The sequence below is a fragment of the Pongo pygmaeus genome, chromosome 13 (genome assembly GCF_028885625.2).
Source record: "Pongo pygmaeus isolate AG05252 chromosome 13, NHGRI_mPonPyg2-v2.0_pri, whole genome shotgun sequence".
Lineage (NCBI taxonomy): Eukaryota > Metazoa > Chordata > Mammalia > Primates > Hominidae > Pongo > Pongo pygmaeus.
In genome coordinates this window covers 113171682-113192126 of record NC_072386.2, presented here as the reverse complement: position 1 = coordinate 113192126, position 20445 = coordinate 113171682, and the positions used below count along the sequence as shown (strand labels likewise).

The 20445-nt window shown below is 36.8% G+C and overlaps 1 protein-coding gene across 1 annotated transcript; it reads right to left on the bottom strand.

Moving 5' to 3' along the window:
* Positions 1-5460: 5460 nt before the first annotated feature.
* LOC129044153 (olfactory receptor 1N2) lies at positions 5461-6563 on the bottom strand. The gene has a single exon (XM_054501829.1). The coding sequence runs from the start codon at positions 6461-6463 to the stop codon at positions 5501-5503; it is 963 nt and encodes a 320-aa protein (XP_054357804.1). The 5' UTR covers positions 6464-6563; the 3' UTR covers positions 5461-5500.
* Between the last annotated feature and the right edge of the window lie 13882 nt (positions 6564-20445).

Here is a 20445-nt window from a genome sequence, read left to right as displayed (position 1 = left end):
ACTACTATGCAGCCATGAAAAAGAATGAGTTCATGTCCTTTGCAGGGACATGGATGAAGCTGGAAGCCATCATTCTCAGCAAACTAACACAGGAACAGAAAACCAAACACCGCATGTTCTCACTCATAAATGGGAGTTGAACAATGAGAACACATGGACACAGGGAAGAGAACATCACACACAGTGGCCTGTCGGGTGCGGGGCAAGGGGAGGGAGAGCATTAGGACAAATACCTAATGTATGCAGGGCTTAAAACCTACATGACCAGTTGATAGTTGCAACAAACCACCATGGCACACGTATACCTGTGTAACAAACCTGCACATTCTGCACATGTATCCTAGAACTTAAAGTAAAATAAAATAATAAAAATAAATATTACATATAGAAAAAACAACAACAAAAAGTTGATTTCATAGAAGTAGAGAGTAAAATAGTGTTACTAGAAGGTGAAGATTTAGGAGGAGTGGGGAACAGGGACAGGTTAGTCAACAGATCTATGTTATACTTAGACAGGATTAACAAGCTCTGGTGTTCTATTGTACCAAAGCATGAATATAGTTAACAATAATGTATTGTAATTTCAACATAGCCAGAAGAGAGGACTGTGAATGTTCTCACCTCAAAGAAATGACAGATGTTGAGATGATGGATATGCTAATTATCCTGGTTTGATTATTACACAATGTATACAGGTATCGAAATATCACCCTGTACCTTATAAATATGTATAATCATTGTGTCAATTAAGGATAAAATAAAACTTTTAAAAAGATATGAAATTTCCACATTATAAGGGAAAGAATGAAATGAAGACAAGAAGAGAAAATTAAAAGAAAAAATTTTAAAAGCAAGATATATAGGAACAAAGAAAAAGGAAATGGAATATCAAAATCAACCACAAATATATTAATAATTACATGAACCTTAAAGGACAAATTTGTATGAAAAAAGCCCAGGGATTCTTAGAGTGTATATATATATATATCCGTCTATTATAAAGTTTTTGGTAATGGCAAACCTAATAATTTGGACCAACCTTCCCAATGAGAAAACTAATAAAACTCAGATGAAATATTTTAAATATGTTCTTGAAGACATCACAAGCATAAAATAATAAGAAATTACTTAGAAAAGTTCTAACTGCAGAAAGTATGAATTCAAATAGACAGGTTCAGCACTCAAAGCCACTTTAGCCCGGAAAGCATTTGTCAAACCTTTAAACAAAAAAAAAAAAAAAAAAAAAAAAAAGGAACTGAGCTATGGTTTACAGAGAAGTAAATACCCTCAAACTATCCAAAAGGTGAGAGATAAAACACCACTTGAATTTAACCTTCTTTTGCAAAAAAAAAAAAAAAAAAAAAAAAAAAAGCGAAATCCAAAATAAATAATCTAAGCTTCCCCCCTAGGAAACTAAATCCAAAGTAAGCACAAGAAAAAAATAATAAAAATTAAAACAGAAATCAATGAAATTGAAAATAGGACATCAATAAAGAAAATCAACAAAACCAAAAGCTAGTTCTTTGAAAAGATCAATAAAATTGATATACCATTAATAAGTCTAACTAAGGAAAATAAAAGAAAGAAGACACAAGTCACTAATATCAGAAATGAATAAGAAAACATCACTACAAATCCCATGAACATTGAAAGGATAATAAAAGAATACCATGAACAAATCTGTGCCCACAAACATGATAACTTAAATGAAATGGACCAATTCTTGGAAAGCCACAATCCACTAAAACCCATACAAGAAGAAATGAAAATTAATAGACCTATTTCTATTAAAGAAATTAACTCAATAGTTAATAACCTTCCCAAACAGAAAGTACCAGGCCTAGATGGGATCACTGGTGAATTCTATCAAACATTTAAGGAAGAATGTATCCCAATTCTCTGCAATCTCTTCTAGAAGATGGAAATAGAGTAAAGAAGAACTTTTAGCTCATTCTATGAGGCCAGCAATACTCTAATACCAAAAGTGGATAAGGTAATTATGAGAAAACTATATACCAATATCTCTCATGAATATGGATGTAAAAATCCTTAATAAACTACTTAGCAAATAGAATCCAAGAATGTACAAAAAGAATTATACACTATATCCAAGTGGGATTTATCTCAGGAATGCAAGGCTACTCTAATACTTGAAAATCAATTAATTTAGTTGATCACATCAATAGACTAAAGAACAACTACATAATAATATAAATAGATGCAGAAAAAGCACTTGACAAAAATCCAACACTCATTTATGATTAAAAACTCTGAGAAAACTAGGAATAGAGAGATAAAGGATATCTATTTTAAAAACTACAGTTAACATCATACTTCATGATGAGAAACTAAAAGCTCTGCACTAAGATCAGGAACAAGGCAAAAAAATGTCCCCTCTCATTACTGCTTTTGAACATCATACTGAAAGTCCTAGTAATGCATAAGACAAGAAAATGAAAAGTATACAGATTCAGAAGGAATAAAAAAAACTGTCTTTATTTTCAGATGACATGATGTTTACAGAAAATCCAAAATATCCAAAAATCTCTCCTGGAACTAGTAAGGAATTATAGCAAGGTTTCAGGACACATGGTTAATATACAAAAGCCAATTGCTCTCTTATATAGCAGCAATGAACAAATGGAATTTGAAATTAAAAACACAATACCATTTACACTAGCAGCCCCCAATTTGTTAGATATAAATCTATATACAAGATTAACATGAGAAAAACTGCAGAACTCTGATAGGAAAAGTCAAATAAGAATGAAATAAATGGAGAGATATTCCATGTTCATGCATAGGAAAACTCGATGTTATCATGGTGTCATTCTTCCCAACTTGATTAATAGATTCAACATAGCCTCAATCAAAACCCCAGCAAGTTACTTTGTAGATATCAACAAAATGCAGAGGCTAAAGACTCAGAATAGCTAATACAATATGGAAGAACAAGTTTGGAGGACTGACACTACTTACTTTTTTTTTTTTTAACTTTAAGTTCTGGGATACATGTGCAGAATGTGTAGGTTTGTTACATAGGTATACATGTGCCATGGTGGTTTGCTGCACCTTTCAACCCGTCATCTAGGTTTTAAGCCCCGTATGCATTAGTTATTTGTCCTAATGCTCTCCCTCCCCTTGCCCTCTACCCCCCAACAGGCCCCGGTAGACACTACTTACCGTAAGCCTGCAGTAATTAACATAGTGTGGCATTGACAAAAGAACAGAAAAATAGATCAATATAACAGAATAAAGAGCCCAGAAATAGACCCACATAAGTAGAGTCAACTGATTTTTGACAAAGGATTAAAGAATGCAATGGAGAAAACATAGTCTCTTCAACAAATAGTGCTGAAACAACTAGACATCCACATGAAAAAAAAAAAAAAAAGAATCTAGACACAGACATTACACCTTTCCCTGAATATTGCATACAATGAAATATTACTCAGTCTCAGAAAGAAATGAACTATCAAGCTATGAAAAGACATGGAGAAATCTTAAACACATTCTAAGTGAAAGAAGCCAATCCGAAAGGGCAATATACTGTATGATTCCAACTACATAACATTCTGGGAAAAGGTAAAACTATGGAGACAGTAAAAAGATCAGTGGTTACCACAGGGTTATGGGGAGAGGGGAGTAACTAGATGAAGCACAGAGGATTTTTGGGGCAGTGAAACTATTCTGTATGATACTATAATGATGAATACATGCCATTAAGCATTTGTCAAAACCCACAGAATGCCAACACCAAGAATGAACTCCAATGTAAACTATGGACTTTGGGTGATGATGTGTCAATGGAGGCTAATGGATTGTAATAAATGTACCACTCTGTTGAGGATTAGTTCGGAAGATTGTGCATGTGTTGGGGCAGAAGGTATACAGGAACTTTCTGCTCAATTTTTCTATAAACCAAAAACAGCTCTAAAAGAGTAAAGTCTATATATTAAAAAAAGATTGCAATGTTCATGCCTGCCTGAGTTTCCAGCCTGCCCTACAAATTTCAAACTTGCTACCCTCTACAATTGTATGAGCCAATTCCTTGAAGTAGATATCTTTATATATAAATAGACTGTAAATGGCATGGTGTAGCTGGGTGACTGGAGGGCAAAGGTGGGGATCTTAGAGGTCAGAAATTAGTTCCCAAAAAGGAGAGATATTATTCACAAACACAAAACTTGCCTTTTCCAACCTTTGCCTTGGTACTAGAAATTGCAGCAGTAGATTGCTGTGGTCAGGGCCAAGTTACCTAATTCAAGGCTAAGATGGTCTTGTCTGGTTTCCCCAGTTGTCTCATTATTCCTCTCTTCTATCCAAACAGAAGGGACAGAAGGAGAGAGGTAGAATGACCAAAGAGCAATGCGTGCTGGTGCCTGATCTTCCTTAAAGGAAGATCCTTAAGCAATATTTATCGTACAACACCAAAAGGGCATACCTTCGTTTTTAAAAAATTTGGCCCAGGATGAATTTGATCTCAGAGATCTGTTTCACTGCTTCTTTTTCTCTGTGAGTTATCACTGAAACATTTTTTTGTGCCAACCCTCAAATTTCATTTCCTTTTTTGAAAAATATCTACATGTTTCAAAGCATGTAGCTATAAAGAAGAAATTAATAACCTAGAATTTCATTGCAAAAAGAAAACAATTGTTAAGCTTTGTGACTTCTCATAATATCAGTTTCCACTAGATTGCTTTGCATCAAATTATTGCCCTAAAAATTTCCAGCATGCTTGATTTATCATTTTTTATTCTAGAATATTTTTATGAAATAATTCAGAGAATGGATGATGTAGTTAGTACAAATCTGGCACTAGTAGGTGTACAACAAATATTCGTTACTTTTAATCTATTTACTACAACAGAAGAGTGCTTTTAAGTTAAAGAAATGAAATAGTAAGGAATACCATAACATATTAATTTAATTCTTTTTCTCCTATTGTTATCATTCAATATTAACCTTAGATGTGCACTCACACCTTCCTTGTCATGATCCTCACAAAGTGGTAAAATAGAAAGGGAGTCGATACTGGGATAAATTGACTTGTGAAGTTATTTAGCATCCTAATTCACAGTTTTCACAATTCTACCTAAAGTAACTGATGTAAGGAATAATGAGGAACATTGTGGATAGTCAATAAATGTTTGTATTCTTGTTCCTTCACCTCATCCCATGCCTGCCTTACTGGGGTAGAATTGCTCGGCTCCAGAGCCTCATAACAAATGCCTTGTTCACTATGGCTAATATGCTGGTTTTAGAGGTGTGAGGAGGAATAGTAGTTTTGCTGTTAGTAATGGTTACCTCACTGGGGTCAGGAAAGAGGCTGAGACAGAACATCTCATTCCACAGCCTAATAAAAGAATGAAACACTCTTTTTTTTACATCCCTAACTCAGAGTCAACGGATAACCTTCCCCTAATATCAACACGACAGTAGTAGAATTACTGAAGTGATGGAAGACAGGGAGGGGTTGATCAAGATTAGACATCACTGTCTAGACATCTAAGTGTAAAAAGAATGTTTTCCCGCTGCCAAAAAGTTTACCCAAAGCCTCCTTCATGTCTCTGTTCCTCAAGCTATAAATGAATGGGTTTAGCATGGGAATAATCACCATGTAGAGAACAGCAGCCCTACTTTCCCTCTCTGTAGAGTAAGTTGATGGAGGAAGTAAATACACACCCATAAGAGACCCATAGAAGAGCAGAACTACCGTGAGATGAGAACCACAGGTAGAGAAGGCCTTCCATCTCCCTCCAGGAGATGAAATGCCAAACACAGCCCAGAAAATGCGGACATAGGAGAAGACGATCAGCAGGAGGGGAACAGTGAGGAACAGCAAGCCCATGGTGATGATCATCAGCTCGTTTACATGGGTATCTGAGCAGGCAAGCTTCAGGAGAGCACTGGGATCACAGTAGAAATGGGGGATGGCTTTCTGGGCACAGAAAGCCACGCGGGTCAGCAACAGTGTGTGCATCAGGGCAGGACAGTTGGTTAGCACCCAGCACACACCCAGCATTAGTGCACAGAGCTGGGGACTCATAGATGTGCTGTAATGGAGTGGCTGGCAGATGGCCACATAGCGGTCATATGCCATCACAGCCAGCAGGCAGTTGTCAAGGCCACCAAACATAAGGAGGAAATATAGCTGTGCAAGACACCCAGAATAGGAGATGGTCTGACTCTGGGTATGAATGTTGGCCAGCATTTTGGGGATTGAGGCAGAAGTGAAACAGGCATCAGTTAATGACAGGTTGGCCAGAAAGCAGTACATGGGAGTATGGAGGTGTGGGTCAGAGCTGATGGCCAGGATAATGAGCAGGTTCCCCACCATGGTGACCAGGTACATGCTGAGGAAGATGCCAAACAGAAGAGGCTGCTCCTCTGGCCGCTCAGAGAGTCCTAGAAGGAGGAAGTCTGAAACAGTGGTTTGGTTCACTCTGCCTGGTTTTCCCATCCCTTGTAGTTTGTGTTATCTGCGCAGATAAAAACCTTCCATGTGTCAGTATTTATTTATTAGCTCAATTTACAGATACGCATCTGTGTGGCGAGAACTGTGGTGGGAGAAAAAAGAAAAGAAAAATAAATGGTCTTTGCCAATAAGAATCTCTGAATCTCATTGGGAATGCAAGGAAATACCCAAGAGACATTTAGAGAACAGTTAAGATAATATCCATTCAAATCTCAATTGTGCTTTATATGCTATAGCAGAATCCAAAGAAGAGATTTGTTTGACCAGAGAAACTGGCATGGGCTATTTAGAGGAAGTGAGAATTGAGAATAGCTCAATGGCAAGATTAGAAAAGCCATTTGTTATTGTCAATTGGAAAGAAGGTGCATGATCTCCATCAAACTCCTACCCCTCCTCCAACACACACACACACACACACACACACACACACACACACTCTCAAGCCCTCTTTGTGGGGGCTGAAATTGACTTTTAAGACAAGATACCTTCCTCCCCACTTGCCTTTCAGTCCCTAGAATTTGACCTCACCCATTCAAACCAGTCCTGTACTCTTTCCTAACTAGCGGCAAAGGATATGTGAGTAGAGGGCGGTAGGTGTCTGGTGTCGTACTCCCCCATCCACTGTTAGGATGTTCCCTCCCACACACATGCACACAAATAGGACAGGGAGCCACTCTCTCCCTTCCATCACTTCCTCTCCTTTATCCCTGTCCTCTTCCCTTTTTTGCTGCTATGCATCTCTATCTGCTCTGGGAACTGATATTTTAGTCCACCTGTGCCTTCACCCCTACATTTGTACTACATTTGTCTAATATTTACTTTTAACCAGAGGGAGGGAAGGTGAAAGGTATCGCCCTGACTTTTTGGCTTGAAAATAATCAGTCTGTTTTTCTGCTGCCCTAGTGAGCTGGTAGGAGAAACCATTTCATATTAATCTTGTAGAAGTTTGGCCTTAGAAGCTTTTGTAACTATTTTAGTCCTCCGTTTGTTCTTTGGTTCATAGAGAAGCTTCTGACCTTAGGCAGAGACTCAGCACTTTCCCAGGAAACTTTTGCCTGGTCACCTGGTCATCGGACTGGGAAGGAAGGTGTGTGTGTGTGTGTGTGTGTGTGTGTGTGTGTGTGTGTGTGTGTGTGTGTGTGTGTGTGTGTGTGTGTGTGTGTGAGAGAAAGAGAGAGAGAGAGAGAGAGAGTGTGTGTGTGTGTGTGTGTGTGTGTGTGTGTGTGTGTGTGTGTGTGTGTCTCCTACCCCTTCCAAATCCTCACCTGTCAGATTATGGATCAGTTTTAGGCGTCTTCAAATTCTCCAATTCTCTTCCTCGGATGGATAATTCATAATAAAAAACTCTCTGAGACCTTTCTGACTCAGAGGCAATAAAGTCGGGGTCTACTGAGTCCAGAGTTTATTAGAAATACCTGAAGCGTATGGCTCGATTTCAGCTTCCCCAGGCATAAGAAGACAGGGATATCTCTTAAGGTTATAAAGGTTCCTAGAACACCATCTCCCAATGTGCTCATTAAGGCCGATCTTAGTGTCATTGTACAGCCTGTTCTCCAGCCAACTCTGGCTGGATCCTAGGGGACCTGAGGACCTCTCTTTCCCAGGGGTTAAGCTCTCAAATGTGGGTCTCGGGAATGTGATTCTGAAGCCTCTTTGCTGGCAATGCAGTGTACTTCAGCCTGACTAGCAGGTCACCTGGGAACTCCTGCCTATATGCATTAGGCAATTCAGCACTTGTCCCATGTCCTGGGTAAAATTGCATTGAAGAAGAAATCAGAAGTATAAACTATAACACAACTATTTCTGCTGGCGATTTCTTTAAAGAGAATAATCCTAATGGAAACAATATCCTCAAAAACTCCAAAACTCAATTAATGAGGCCACCTAAATAAAGCACACCAGCCATAGTGCCTCATACAAAACAGCTGCTCAAAAAAAGCTACTCATATCTACTGTATTTTAATTAATTCTATTAAGTGGAGAGGGTGGAATTCCCACCTAGGTCTGTAATGACTGGAGTACATGCTATTATCCACTATGCTTTGTTCCAGTATCATTGTTGGTTTCAATCATAAGCAATTTCATAGGTCTAAAATAATCAAAATTTTTGTAGCTATTATAAATGGGATTGAGGTCTTGATTTGGTTCTTGCTTGATTGTTATTAGTGTGTAGAAATGCTACTGATTTTTGTCCATTAATTTTGCATCATGAAACTTTACTCAATTCATTTATCAAATCTAGGAGTCTTTTGGAGGAATCTTTAAGGTATTCTAGGTATTAGATCATATCATCAGCAAACAAAGATACTTTGACTTCCTTTTTCCAATTTGGATGCCTTTTTTTTTTCCTGATTGTTTTGGTTAAGGACTTCCAGTTAAGACTTCCAGTACCATACTGAATAGGAGTGATGAAAGTGGTCATCCTTGTCTTTCTCTGGTTCTTAGGGGGAATGCGTTCAGCTTTCCCCCTACAGTATTATGCTGGCTATGGGTTTGTCAGATATGGCTTTTATTATATTTAGGTATATTCCTTCTAGGTCTAGTTTGTTGAGCATTTTTATCATGAAGGGATGTGGAATTTTATCAGTTGCTTTTTCTATATCTATTGAGATGATTGTAAGGTTTTTATTTTAAATTCTGTTTATGTGGTGAATCACATTTATTGATTTGTATAAATTTCACTATCCTTGTATTCCTCAAAAAAAAAAAAACCCACTTGATCATGGTGTATTATCTTTTTGATGTGCTGTTGGATTCAGTTTGCTAGTATTTTATGGAGAATTTTTGCATCTATTGTCACCATAGATATTGGTCTGTAGTTTTCTTTTTTTGTGTCCTTGTCTGGCTTTGATATCCGGGTGATACTTGCTTTGTACAATGAATTAGGGAGGATTCTTTCCTCATTGATTTTTTGGAAGAGTTTCAGGAAGACTGGTACCAGTTCTTCTTTGTATGTTTGGTGAAATTCAGCTGTGAATTAAACTGATCCTGGGCTTTTTGTTGTTGTTGGGAGATTGTATGATTCAATCTCACTACTCAGTACTGGTTTATTTAGCATTTCTACTTGTTCCTGGCACAATCTTGGGAGGTTTTATATTTCAAGAATTTATCCATTTCCTCAAGGTTTTCTCATTTGTGAATTCATAGTTGTTTATAATAGTCTCTGATGATACCTAGGATTATATGTAACCAAGGAGGTAAAAAATGTCTACAAGAAAAACTACAAAACGCTGAAGAAAGAAATTTTAGATGACACGAATAAATGGAAAAACATCCCATGATCATGGATTGGAAGAATCAATATTGTTAAAATTACCATGCTGCCCAAAGCAACCTATAGATTAAATGCAATTCCTATCAAAATACCAACACCATTTTTCATAGAATTAGAAAAAAATCCTAAAATTCATATGGAACCAAAAAAGATCACAAATAGCCAAAGAAATCCTAAGCAAAAAGAACAAAGCTGAAGGCATTACATCACCTGACTTCAAATTATACTAAAAAGTTATAGTAACCAAAACAACATGGTACTAGTATAAAAACAGACACATAGATCAATGGAAAGAATAGAGAACCTGGAAATAAAGCCACATACTTACAGCCAACTGATATTTGACAAAGTTAACAAAAACATACACTGGGGAAAAGACACCCTATTCAACAAACGGTTCTAGGAAAATTGGATTGCTATATGCGGAAGAATGAAACTGGACCCATATTTCTCACCGTATACAAAAATTAACTCAAGATCGATTAAAGACTTAACTGTAAGACCTGAAACTATACAAATCCTAGAAGAAAACTGAGGAAAAACTCCCCTAGACATTTGTGTGAGTCCATTTGCATTGCTGCAAAGGAAAATCTGAGGGTGGGTAATTTATAAGGAAGAGGTTTATTTGGCCCATGGTTCTGCAGGCTGTACACAAAGGATAGTGCCAGCATCTGCTTCTGGTGAGGCCTCAAGAAGCTTCCAATCATGGTGGAAGGTGAAGGGGAGCCAGCATATCATATGGCAAAAGAGGTAACAGGAGGGATGCCATGCTGTCTTAAACAACCAGCTTTCACATGGACTCATTACTGCGGGGAGAACACCAAGCCATTCATGAGGGATCCGCCCTCATGACCCAAACATCTCTCACTAGGCCCCACATCCAACATTGGGGATCTCACTTCAACATGAGGTTTGGAGAGGGCAAACATCCAAATCATATCAACATTGATCTAAGCAAATAATTCATGACTAACACCTCAAAAGCACAGGCAACAAAGACAGAAATAGACAAATGGAACTAAATTAAACCAAAAAGCTTCTGCACAGCAAAAGAAATAATTAACAGTGTAAACAAACCACCTGAAGAATGGGAGAAAATATTTGCCAACTATGCATCTGACAGAAGACTAATGTTCAGAATCTACAAGGAAGTCAAACAGCTCAACAACAACAACAACAATAAAAAAAAAACAAACACAGGAAGAGGAACATCACATACCGGGGCCTGTTGTGGGGTGGGGGTAGAGGGGAGGGGGTAGGGATAGCATTAGGAGATATACCTAATGTAAATGACCGGTTAATGGGTGCAGCACACCAACATGGCACATGCATACATATGTAACAAACCTGCACATTGTGCACATGTACCCTAGAACTTAAAGTATAATAAAAAATATATATATAAATTTTAAAAAATTGGACAAAGGATATGAACAGACATTTTTCAAAAGAAAACATAACCATCTCCTAATGAGTCACTTTGGCATAATGACTATTTTGAGTTGAAGGCACTTGAAAAACAGCAGGTGCAAGAAGATTGCTCTGGCCTGTTTTCTGTTTCTTAAAAACAAGAGATGACATTTCCTTGTGGAAAATTTCCTCCCTATACTAGAGGAAACTATCATTTTTATTATCAAGGACAGAACTTGAGACTAAGGGAAATGTATATAAAGAAACCTTATTAGACTAACCCTTATCTTTCTAGTCAATTCCACCCAATTAACTACCCCAGCCCAAACCCCTTTGCCTTGTCACATTTTCACAATTTACTATTCTTCATCTAATTCAGTATGTAAGTGTTCAAACTCTAACTGCATCCTTGGATCTTCATTTCCTTAAGGCTCTGTATCATGTAAAACTTGTATTAAATAAATTTGTACACTTCTGTTTTGAGCAAAACAAAAGAAAACATACAAATGGTTAATAAGCATATGAGAAAAATGCTCAACATCACTAACCACCAGCGAAATGAAAATTAAAACCACCATGAGATATCATCTTGCACCAGTCAGAATGGCTATTGTAAAAGTCAAAAAATAATAGATTTTGGTGGGGATACAGAGAAAATTGAATACTTACACAATGTTGGTAGGAATGTAAATTAATACAGCCTCTATGGAAAACAGTATGATTTCTCAAAGAACTGAGAATAGAACTATCATTTGATCCAGCAATTTCACTACTAGGTATATACTCAAAGGAAAAGAAATTGCTATATCAAAAAGATACCTGCACCTGTATGTTTATTGTAGCACTATCCACAATAGCAAAGATATGGAATCAAACTAAGTGTTTATCAACGAATGACTGGATAAAGAAAATGTAGTGTGTATGTACACACACACACACACACACACACTGAAATACTACTCAGCCATAAAAAATGAAATCAAGCTGGGCATAGAAGTGGAATAATAGACATTGGAGACTCAGGAGGATGGGAGGTGGGAGGGGGCTGAGGGATGAGAAATTGCTTAATGAGTACAATGTACCATATTCTGGTGATGGTTACACTAAAAGTCCAGAGTTCACCACTATGCAATATTTACAGGTAACAAAACTGCACTTGTATCCTCTAAATTTATACAAATAAAACAAACAGTATATAACAAATAAAATAAAACAATCAAATTGTTTTTAAAACTTGCATTTCCTTTGTTACTAGTAAGATTGAACGGTTGTTTCATCTGATTTTTAACCTCAGAATGTCCTGTTAATATATTTGCCCTTTTCGCTGGGGTGTTCATGCCTTTTTAAATGGTTATCAAAGACAATAAAACAAAGTAAAGTATTTTATTATGGGTACTTTTTTTCTTTACTAGTCATTCCATTATGTATTTTAAAATTATTATTTTTTATGTGGCTCACTGCTTATTCTTTATTAATATTCTTTTTTAAAAAATTATTTTTGATTACAGCTAATAGCAGGATAAGTTCTAGTGTTCTATACCACTGTAGGATGACTATAGTTAACAATAATACATTATATAGTTTCAAGTAGCTAGAAGGAGGATACTGAGCATTCCCAACAGAAAGAAATGATAAATGTTTGAGATGATGGATATCCTAATTACTGTGATCTGATCGCTATACAATATATGTATCAAAACATCACTATGTACCCCCCAAATACGTACAATTATTATTTGTCCATTAAAAATAAGTTTTAAATAATTTTTGTTTTCAAAATTGACAGATATTTTGCTTTGTGTTATTTTTCCATTATTCTTACACACAAAAGTCCTTTTCATGCATAAATGAGGAAAATTTCACGTAGTTATTTCTTCTAAATTCTAAGAAGTACTACATTTAAATCTCTAATTTACCTGCCATTTATATTGTGGTAAAGTGAGAGAAGAGGATCTGCTTTTACTTTTAATTTTTTAACAAATAGCCTAGTTGTATCCATAGCATTTTTTGAAATAACTCCTGCATTCTCCGTTTGTTTGTTAGGTCTGAACACCTTTAGGTGGTCATCACTTGGACAGCTCACAGCAAGGCAGCAGGTTCTGAAAGCAAGCACCGTGCGAGCAAACGTTCTAAGAGACCAAGGCGGAAGCTGCTTTACTTCATAAGCTTCCCAAACTAGCCTATGAAAATCCCAGAATCTCACTTTCACTGCCTTCTATTGGTCAAACAAGTCACTAAGGGAAGAAAATTAAGCTCTATCTCTCAATAGGAAGAGTGGCAAAAAATTGTTGGTCCTCTTTAATTTGCCACAGCCTGCACACTTGCCACAAATTATTTACTTTCCTCCCACATTCAAAATAGACTCGGCCCCTCCCAAGAGCCTGAGAATCTCATCCCATTGTCACATCATGTTAATGTCCACAATCTTATCATCTAAATGAGGTCCAGGTAAAAATGAGTTTTCTCAGATGCAGTTCCCTGTGTACGGTTCCTCTCAATCTGAAGACCTGAGAATGTAAGCGACAAGTTTATCCACCCCCCAACACACATGTGCCTAACATAATGGTGATATAGACATGGAATAACTATAATAGACACTCCCAATTCTCAGGACAGGGAGGAGGGCAGGAAGCACAGAGCTTTGTTTCTTTCATTCTTTTGCTGCTAATTCTCCACTGATAAATATACCACAATTCATCTATTATATTAATATTATTCATAGGTATTTAGATAATTTCCAGTCTGGTATTTCACAAATAGTAGTGACATAAACATTCCAGTACATGACCTTGAAGAGTATACATACATATTTTGGTTGAATATAGAAGCAGAATTCTGGGGTCCCAGTTTCTGCATATGTTCAGCGTTAGTTTTTCAGAGTGATTTTTCACACAGTGGTTAGAAATAACACAAAAATATTAAGTATAAGAAAGCTGGAGTGACTATGTTAAAATTAGACAATATAGACTTCAAGACAAAGAGTATTACCAGAGATAAAGGAAGATGTTTCGTAATAATAATATGGTCAACTCATCCTGAAGATATAATAATAAATGTGGTTGCATCTTCTGAAAGAGTTTCAAAATACATGCATCAAAAATTAAAAGAATTAAAGGGAGAAATAGGAGATTACACAATTATAGCTAGATATTTTAACATTTTTTCCCAAAAGCTGGTAGAACAAGTGGATAGAATGATTAATAAATATATAAAATATTTGAATCATACTTTCTTTACCTAACTGATACTTATGGAATACCATAAACAACCACTTATAAAATGCACATTCTTTCAAATCATATGGTCAACTCACCAACATAAACCAGAGAGACGGCCATAAAATAAATGGTAATAAATTAAAAGGATTGTAATCATACATAATATTATATCCAACTAAGATGAAATTAAATTATAAATCAATAACACCAATAAATTTAAAAATCAAGATATTTGAAAATTAAGCAACACAAATAGAAAGTCTATGAGTCAAAGAATAAATTTAAGGGACATTAGAAAATATTTTGAGATGAATTATATTAAAAATGTAACATCAAAATGTTGGAAATGCAGCTAAAGTTGTGCTTAGAGGGAAATTTATTGCTTTAAGTGCTTGAATTAGGGAAAAAGTCTACAGTTAATAACAATGTTCTAAATTTAAAAGCTAGAAGAAAAGAAGCAAAGTAAACCCTAAGTAAGTAAAAAGAAGGAAATAAAAACAATGAAATAAAAAACAAACACTAGAGAAAAGTAACAAAGCCAAAGTTGGCCTTTTGAAGAAAATCAACAAAATTGATTAACCCCTAGCCAGACTGATCAAGAGAAAAGAAATAGAACACAAGGTTGTCCATACAGGTTTCACAGGCATTACAAGGATAAGAAGAGGATATTTTGCTTTGGGAGGCCGAGGAGGGCAGATCACCTGAGGTCAGGAGTTCGAGACCAGCCTGACCAACACGGAGAAACCCTGTCTCTACTAAACCCTGTCTCTACTAAAAATACAAAATTAGCCAGGCATGGTGGTGTATGCCTGTAATCCCAGCTACTAGGGAGGGTGAGGCAGGAGAATCGCTTGAACCTGGGAGGCAGAGGTTGTGGTGAGCCAAGATTGTGCCATTGCACTCCAGCCTGGGCAACGAGAGCGAAACTCCGTCTCAAAAAAATAAAAGAAAAAGAAAAAAAGAGGATATTTTGAAAAATACGTTTACTAACAAATTTGATAACAAAATTCTTGAAAAACAGAGCTTTTAAAACCTAGTGCAGATATTGTAATTTGAGACAGAAAGCTGAATATTCCTATATTTATTAACGAAATCAATATCAACTAACCACAAAGAAAAATTCAAGGTTAGATGGTTTCACTGTTTAATTCCCTCAATCATTTAAAAAAATTAAATTAAAAAAAATTTTAATCTAAGTAAAATTTTAATTTATTCATTATTTTCAATTGACAACTTTATATATTTATGAGCTACAATGTAACATTTTGATCCACACATACATTGTAGAAAGATTCCGTTTAATCTTACACAAATTCTACAGAAGGTAAACAAAAAGGAAACAGCTGCCACCTCATTTTATGAGGCTAACAAAACTTGAAAAAAGAAAATGATGATGATGATAACCAAAATCGGTACCAGTTACCTGTGGTTGTGTAACAAACCACTCCAAAACTTAGTGGCTTTAAATAACAACTGCATTTATTTTACTCACTTTCAGTGTGGGCAGAACTGGTTTGGATACCTCATCTCTACTCCATGTGATGTATCCTTGATGGCTAAGAGGCTGGAGACTGAACCATCTGTTCTCTTGTTTAATCAGATCTCTGGTTGTTGATGTTGAGTGTTAGACCTTATGGATAGGAAGTTAGCTGGGACAGTCAACTAGAATAGCTTCCCATGGCCTCTCCCTGTAGTCTAGGCCTTCTCACAACATGACGACCGGGTTCCAATGGCAAGTTTCCAGATACTCAACATCATCAGTCATCAGAACAATGCAAATTAAAACTACAGTGTAATATTACAGTTTACCTCCTAAAATAAAAAGACTGGCAATACCAAGTGCTAACAAGAATATGAGCACCTGGGCCAGGCACAGTGGCTCACGACTCTAATCTCAGCACTTTGAGAGGCTGAGACAGGCAGATCACTTGAGCGCAGGAGTTCAAGACCAGCCTGGGCAACATGGCAAAACCCCATCTCTACAAAAAATACAAAAATTAGCTGGGCGTGGTGGCACATGCCTGTGGTCCCAGCTACTTAGGAGGTTGAGTTGGGAAGGTTGCTTGAGCCCAGAAGGTCGAGGCTGCAGTAAGCTGAGATCATTGCACCACTGCACTCCAGCCTGGGTGACAGAACAAGACCCTGTCTAAACAACAACAAAAATATGAGCGACGGAATCCCCATATAGTGCTGGTAGAAATATAAAGGCTTTGGAAAATGAATTTTTTTACAATACTGAACAGTTATCATATGAAATGTGTCCACCCAAAAGTTTGTACATGGGTGTTTATAGCTCATTTATTCATAATGATCAAAAATAGTTACAGCCAAAATGCTCATCAGCTATAAAAGGCATAAACAAATTGTGGTATACAATAGAATACTACTAGGTAATGAAAACATAAGTTACTGACATACACCACAACATGGATAAATCTCAAACACTTTGTTGAGCCAAAGAAACCAGACATAAGTGTGCATACTGTAAGATTCTATTTATTTGACTCTGGGAAAAGCAAACTTAATCTACAATGACAGAATTCAGATGGCTGGCTGCATGGGACTTGGAGTCAAGTCCGTATCTTGACTGTGGTAGTTTACACAGGTATATAAAGTTGTCAAAACTTCTTAAAATGTGCACCTAAAACAGGTACATTTTATGTAAATAATACCCCAATAAAGTTGATTTTAAAATAGATTAGAATGAAGGATGAATAAATGGATGTGTGGAAGCAAATATAATAAAGTTTTAAAGGTTAAATCTAGGTGGCTGATATAGGAATGTTTACTGTAAAATTCTTTCAAGTTTGCTGTGTGTTTTTAAAATTTTCTAATAAAATGTTGGGAAAGAAGACTGAAACTACTAGTTCTGTTGAAAATACGGGGCAACTGAAACTCTCAATGATTTGGATGAGAGTGTGCATTTATATAAATATTTTGGAAAACAGTTTGTCTACATCTACTAAAGCTAAATATTACTTACCGTATTGCCCAGAAATATTACTGCTATTCTAGGTGTACATTCTAAGCGAAATGTCCCACAAAATGTTTGAGCATATTTCTGTCAGCTTTACTCATAATAGCCAAAATATTGGAAGCAATCCATTTGCCCACCATTATTCAACAGAGAAATGAATAAACTATGGGTTATTTGTATAATAAAATGTTACACAGCAATAAAAAGAACAAACTTCTGGTATATGAAACAAACATGATTGAGTCTGACAGATGTAATGTTGAGCTATAGAAGCCAAATACAAGAGTTCTGCAGTGTAATTCCTTTTACCCGAACTTCGAAAACAGGCAAAACTAATCGTATGGTGATATGAATCACAAAGCGATTACCTCTGAGAGGACAGTGCCTCAGAAGGGCAAGAGGGAGTGTTCTGGCTTTATGGAAATGTTATATATATTGATCTGTGGAGTGTTTACATTGGTGTATACATATGAAAAAATTATTGAGCTGTGCACTTCAGATTCATAGACTTTGCTGATATATGCCATAACCAAATAACATTTGTGGAAACTGATGGGAAGCTCTGTGCTTGTAGATGGAGCTGTCTTCTTCGAGTTTCACCATAGGGTAATCTGGCTGGGAACCACAATTTGGGGAAGAAATCCCTCAATGTCAGTATTTTAGTTCTTTTGTCTTGGGCTAGTCAAACTCCAAGAAAATTCTTTTAATATTCTGTATTTAAGGTGGAGGCTTGGCAGCTAAATGTAGATAAAGGGCTGTGCATTTCGGCATTCAGCATTTGGTATGCATACATAGTTATGTAATTCTCTTATTTTTGATATGATTCACTAATCTTAGCTGTATATGGCCACCCCAAGACCCAAACTTCTTCAGAAAGTAAATCTCCCAACTTCTGTTGGGATAGGAGAGGGACAATATTTGAGCAGTGTGCAGTGAAAACGGGGAAATTAGGGATTCAAATTCTTCTGAAATAGCTATCATCTCTTTCTTCTTAGTTTATTTCCCTTTCACTCTCAAGTCCAGAGGCACCGAAAGATGCCGGTTTCTGGGCCTTTTGAGGATTTTTTGGTGTTAATCAGATTGTTTCCTCTATTTTATCTACTGCCAGCTTAGGATTTAGTTTTCATGCATCTGTTAACTCAGTGAACTGTCAAAGAAAAATTGCCCTGCACAGAGTTGAACAGGCAAGGAAGACTTTATTTAACATGATTGCAGTAGGAGTCAAGATTACTATAATAGGGGAGACGGAGTAAACTCAACTCTGCTGAAACAAAAGGCAGGAGGACTTTTAAGAGCTGGGGTGAGCTAGTAGAAAACTACTGGAGGGTGTTAGCAGGGAGGTTGGTCAATGTGATTAGGCCATCTGTGTTTGCTTTCCATAGGCAACTTCAGCAAAGTCTCAGGATACAAAATCGATACGCAAAAATCACAAGCATTCCTATACACCAATAACAGACAAACAGAGAGCCAAATCATCAGTGAACTCCCATTCACAATTGCTTCAAAGAGAATAAAATACCTAGGAATCCAACTTACAAGGGATGTGAAGGACCTCTTCAAGGAGAACTACAAACCACTGCTCAAGGAAATAAAAGAGGATACAAACAAATGGAAGAACATTCCATGCTCATGGGCAGGAAGAATCAATATCGTGAAAATGGCCATACTGCCCAAGGTAATTTATAGATTCAATGCCATCCCCATCAAGCTACCAATGACTTTCTTCTCAGAATTGGAAAAAACTACTTTAAAGTTCATATGGAACCAAAAAAAGAGCCTGCATTGCGAAGTCAATCCTAAGCCAAAAGAACAAAGCTGGAGGCATCACACTACCTGACTTCAAACTACACTACAAGGCTGCAGTAACCAAAACAGCATGGTACTGGTACCAAAACAGAGATATAGACCAATGGAACTGAACAGAGCCCTCAGAAATAATGCCGCATATCTACAACTATCTGATCTTTGACAAACGTGACAAAAACAAGATGTGGGGAAAGGATTCCCTATTTAATAAATGGTGCTGGGAAAACTGGCTAGCCATATGTAGAAAGCTGAAACTGGATCCCTTCCTTACACCTTATAGAAAAATTAATTCAAGATGGATTAAAGACTTAAACATTAGACCTAAAACCATAAAAACCCCAGAAGAAAACCTAGGCAATACCATTCAGGACATAGGCGTGGGCAAGGACTTCATGTCTAAAACACCAAAAGCAATGGCAACAAAAGCCAAAATTGACAAATGGGATCGAATTAAACTAAAGAGCTTCTGCCCAGCAAAAGAAACTACCATCAGAGTGAACAGGCAACCTACAGAATGGGAGAAAATTTTTGCAATCTACTCATCTAACAAAGGGCTAATATCCAGAATCTACAATGAACTCAAACAAATTTACAAGAAAAAAAACAAACAACCCCATCCATAAATGGGCGAAGGATATGAACAGACACTTCTCAAAAGAAGACATTCATGCAGCCAAAAGACACATGAAAAAATGCTCATCATCACTGGCCATCAGAGAAATGCAAATCAAAACCACAATGAGATACCATCTCACACCAGTTAGAATGGCGATCATTAAAAAGTCAGGAAACAACAGGTGCTGGAGAGGATGTGGAGAAATAGGAACACTTTTACACTGTTGGTGGGACTGTAAACTAGTTTAACCATTGTGGAAGTCAGTGTGGCGATTCCTCAGGGATCTAGAACTAGAAATACCATTTGACCCAGCCATCCCATTACTGGGTATACACCCAAAGGATTACAAATCACGCTGCTATAAAGACACATGCACACGTATGTTTATTGTGGCACTATTCACAATAGCAAAGACTTGGAACCAACCCAAATGTCCAACAATGATAGACTAGATCAAGAAAATGTGGCACATATACACCATGGAATACTATGCAGCCATAAAAAAGGATGAGTTCATGTCCTTTGTAGGGACATGGGTGAAGCTGGAAACCATCATTCTCAGCAAACTATCACAGGGACAAAAAACCAAACACCGCATGTTCTCACTCATAGGTGGGAATTGAACAATGAGAACACATAGACACAGGAAGGGGAACATCATACACC

What these genes read in the sequence shown, in the direction of transcription:
- LOC129044153 (XM_054501829.1), bottom strand. Translation starts at nt 6,463, where the DNA reads ATGGGAAAACCAGGCAGAGTGAACCAAACCACTGTTTCAGACTTCCTC.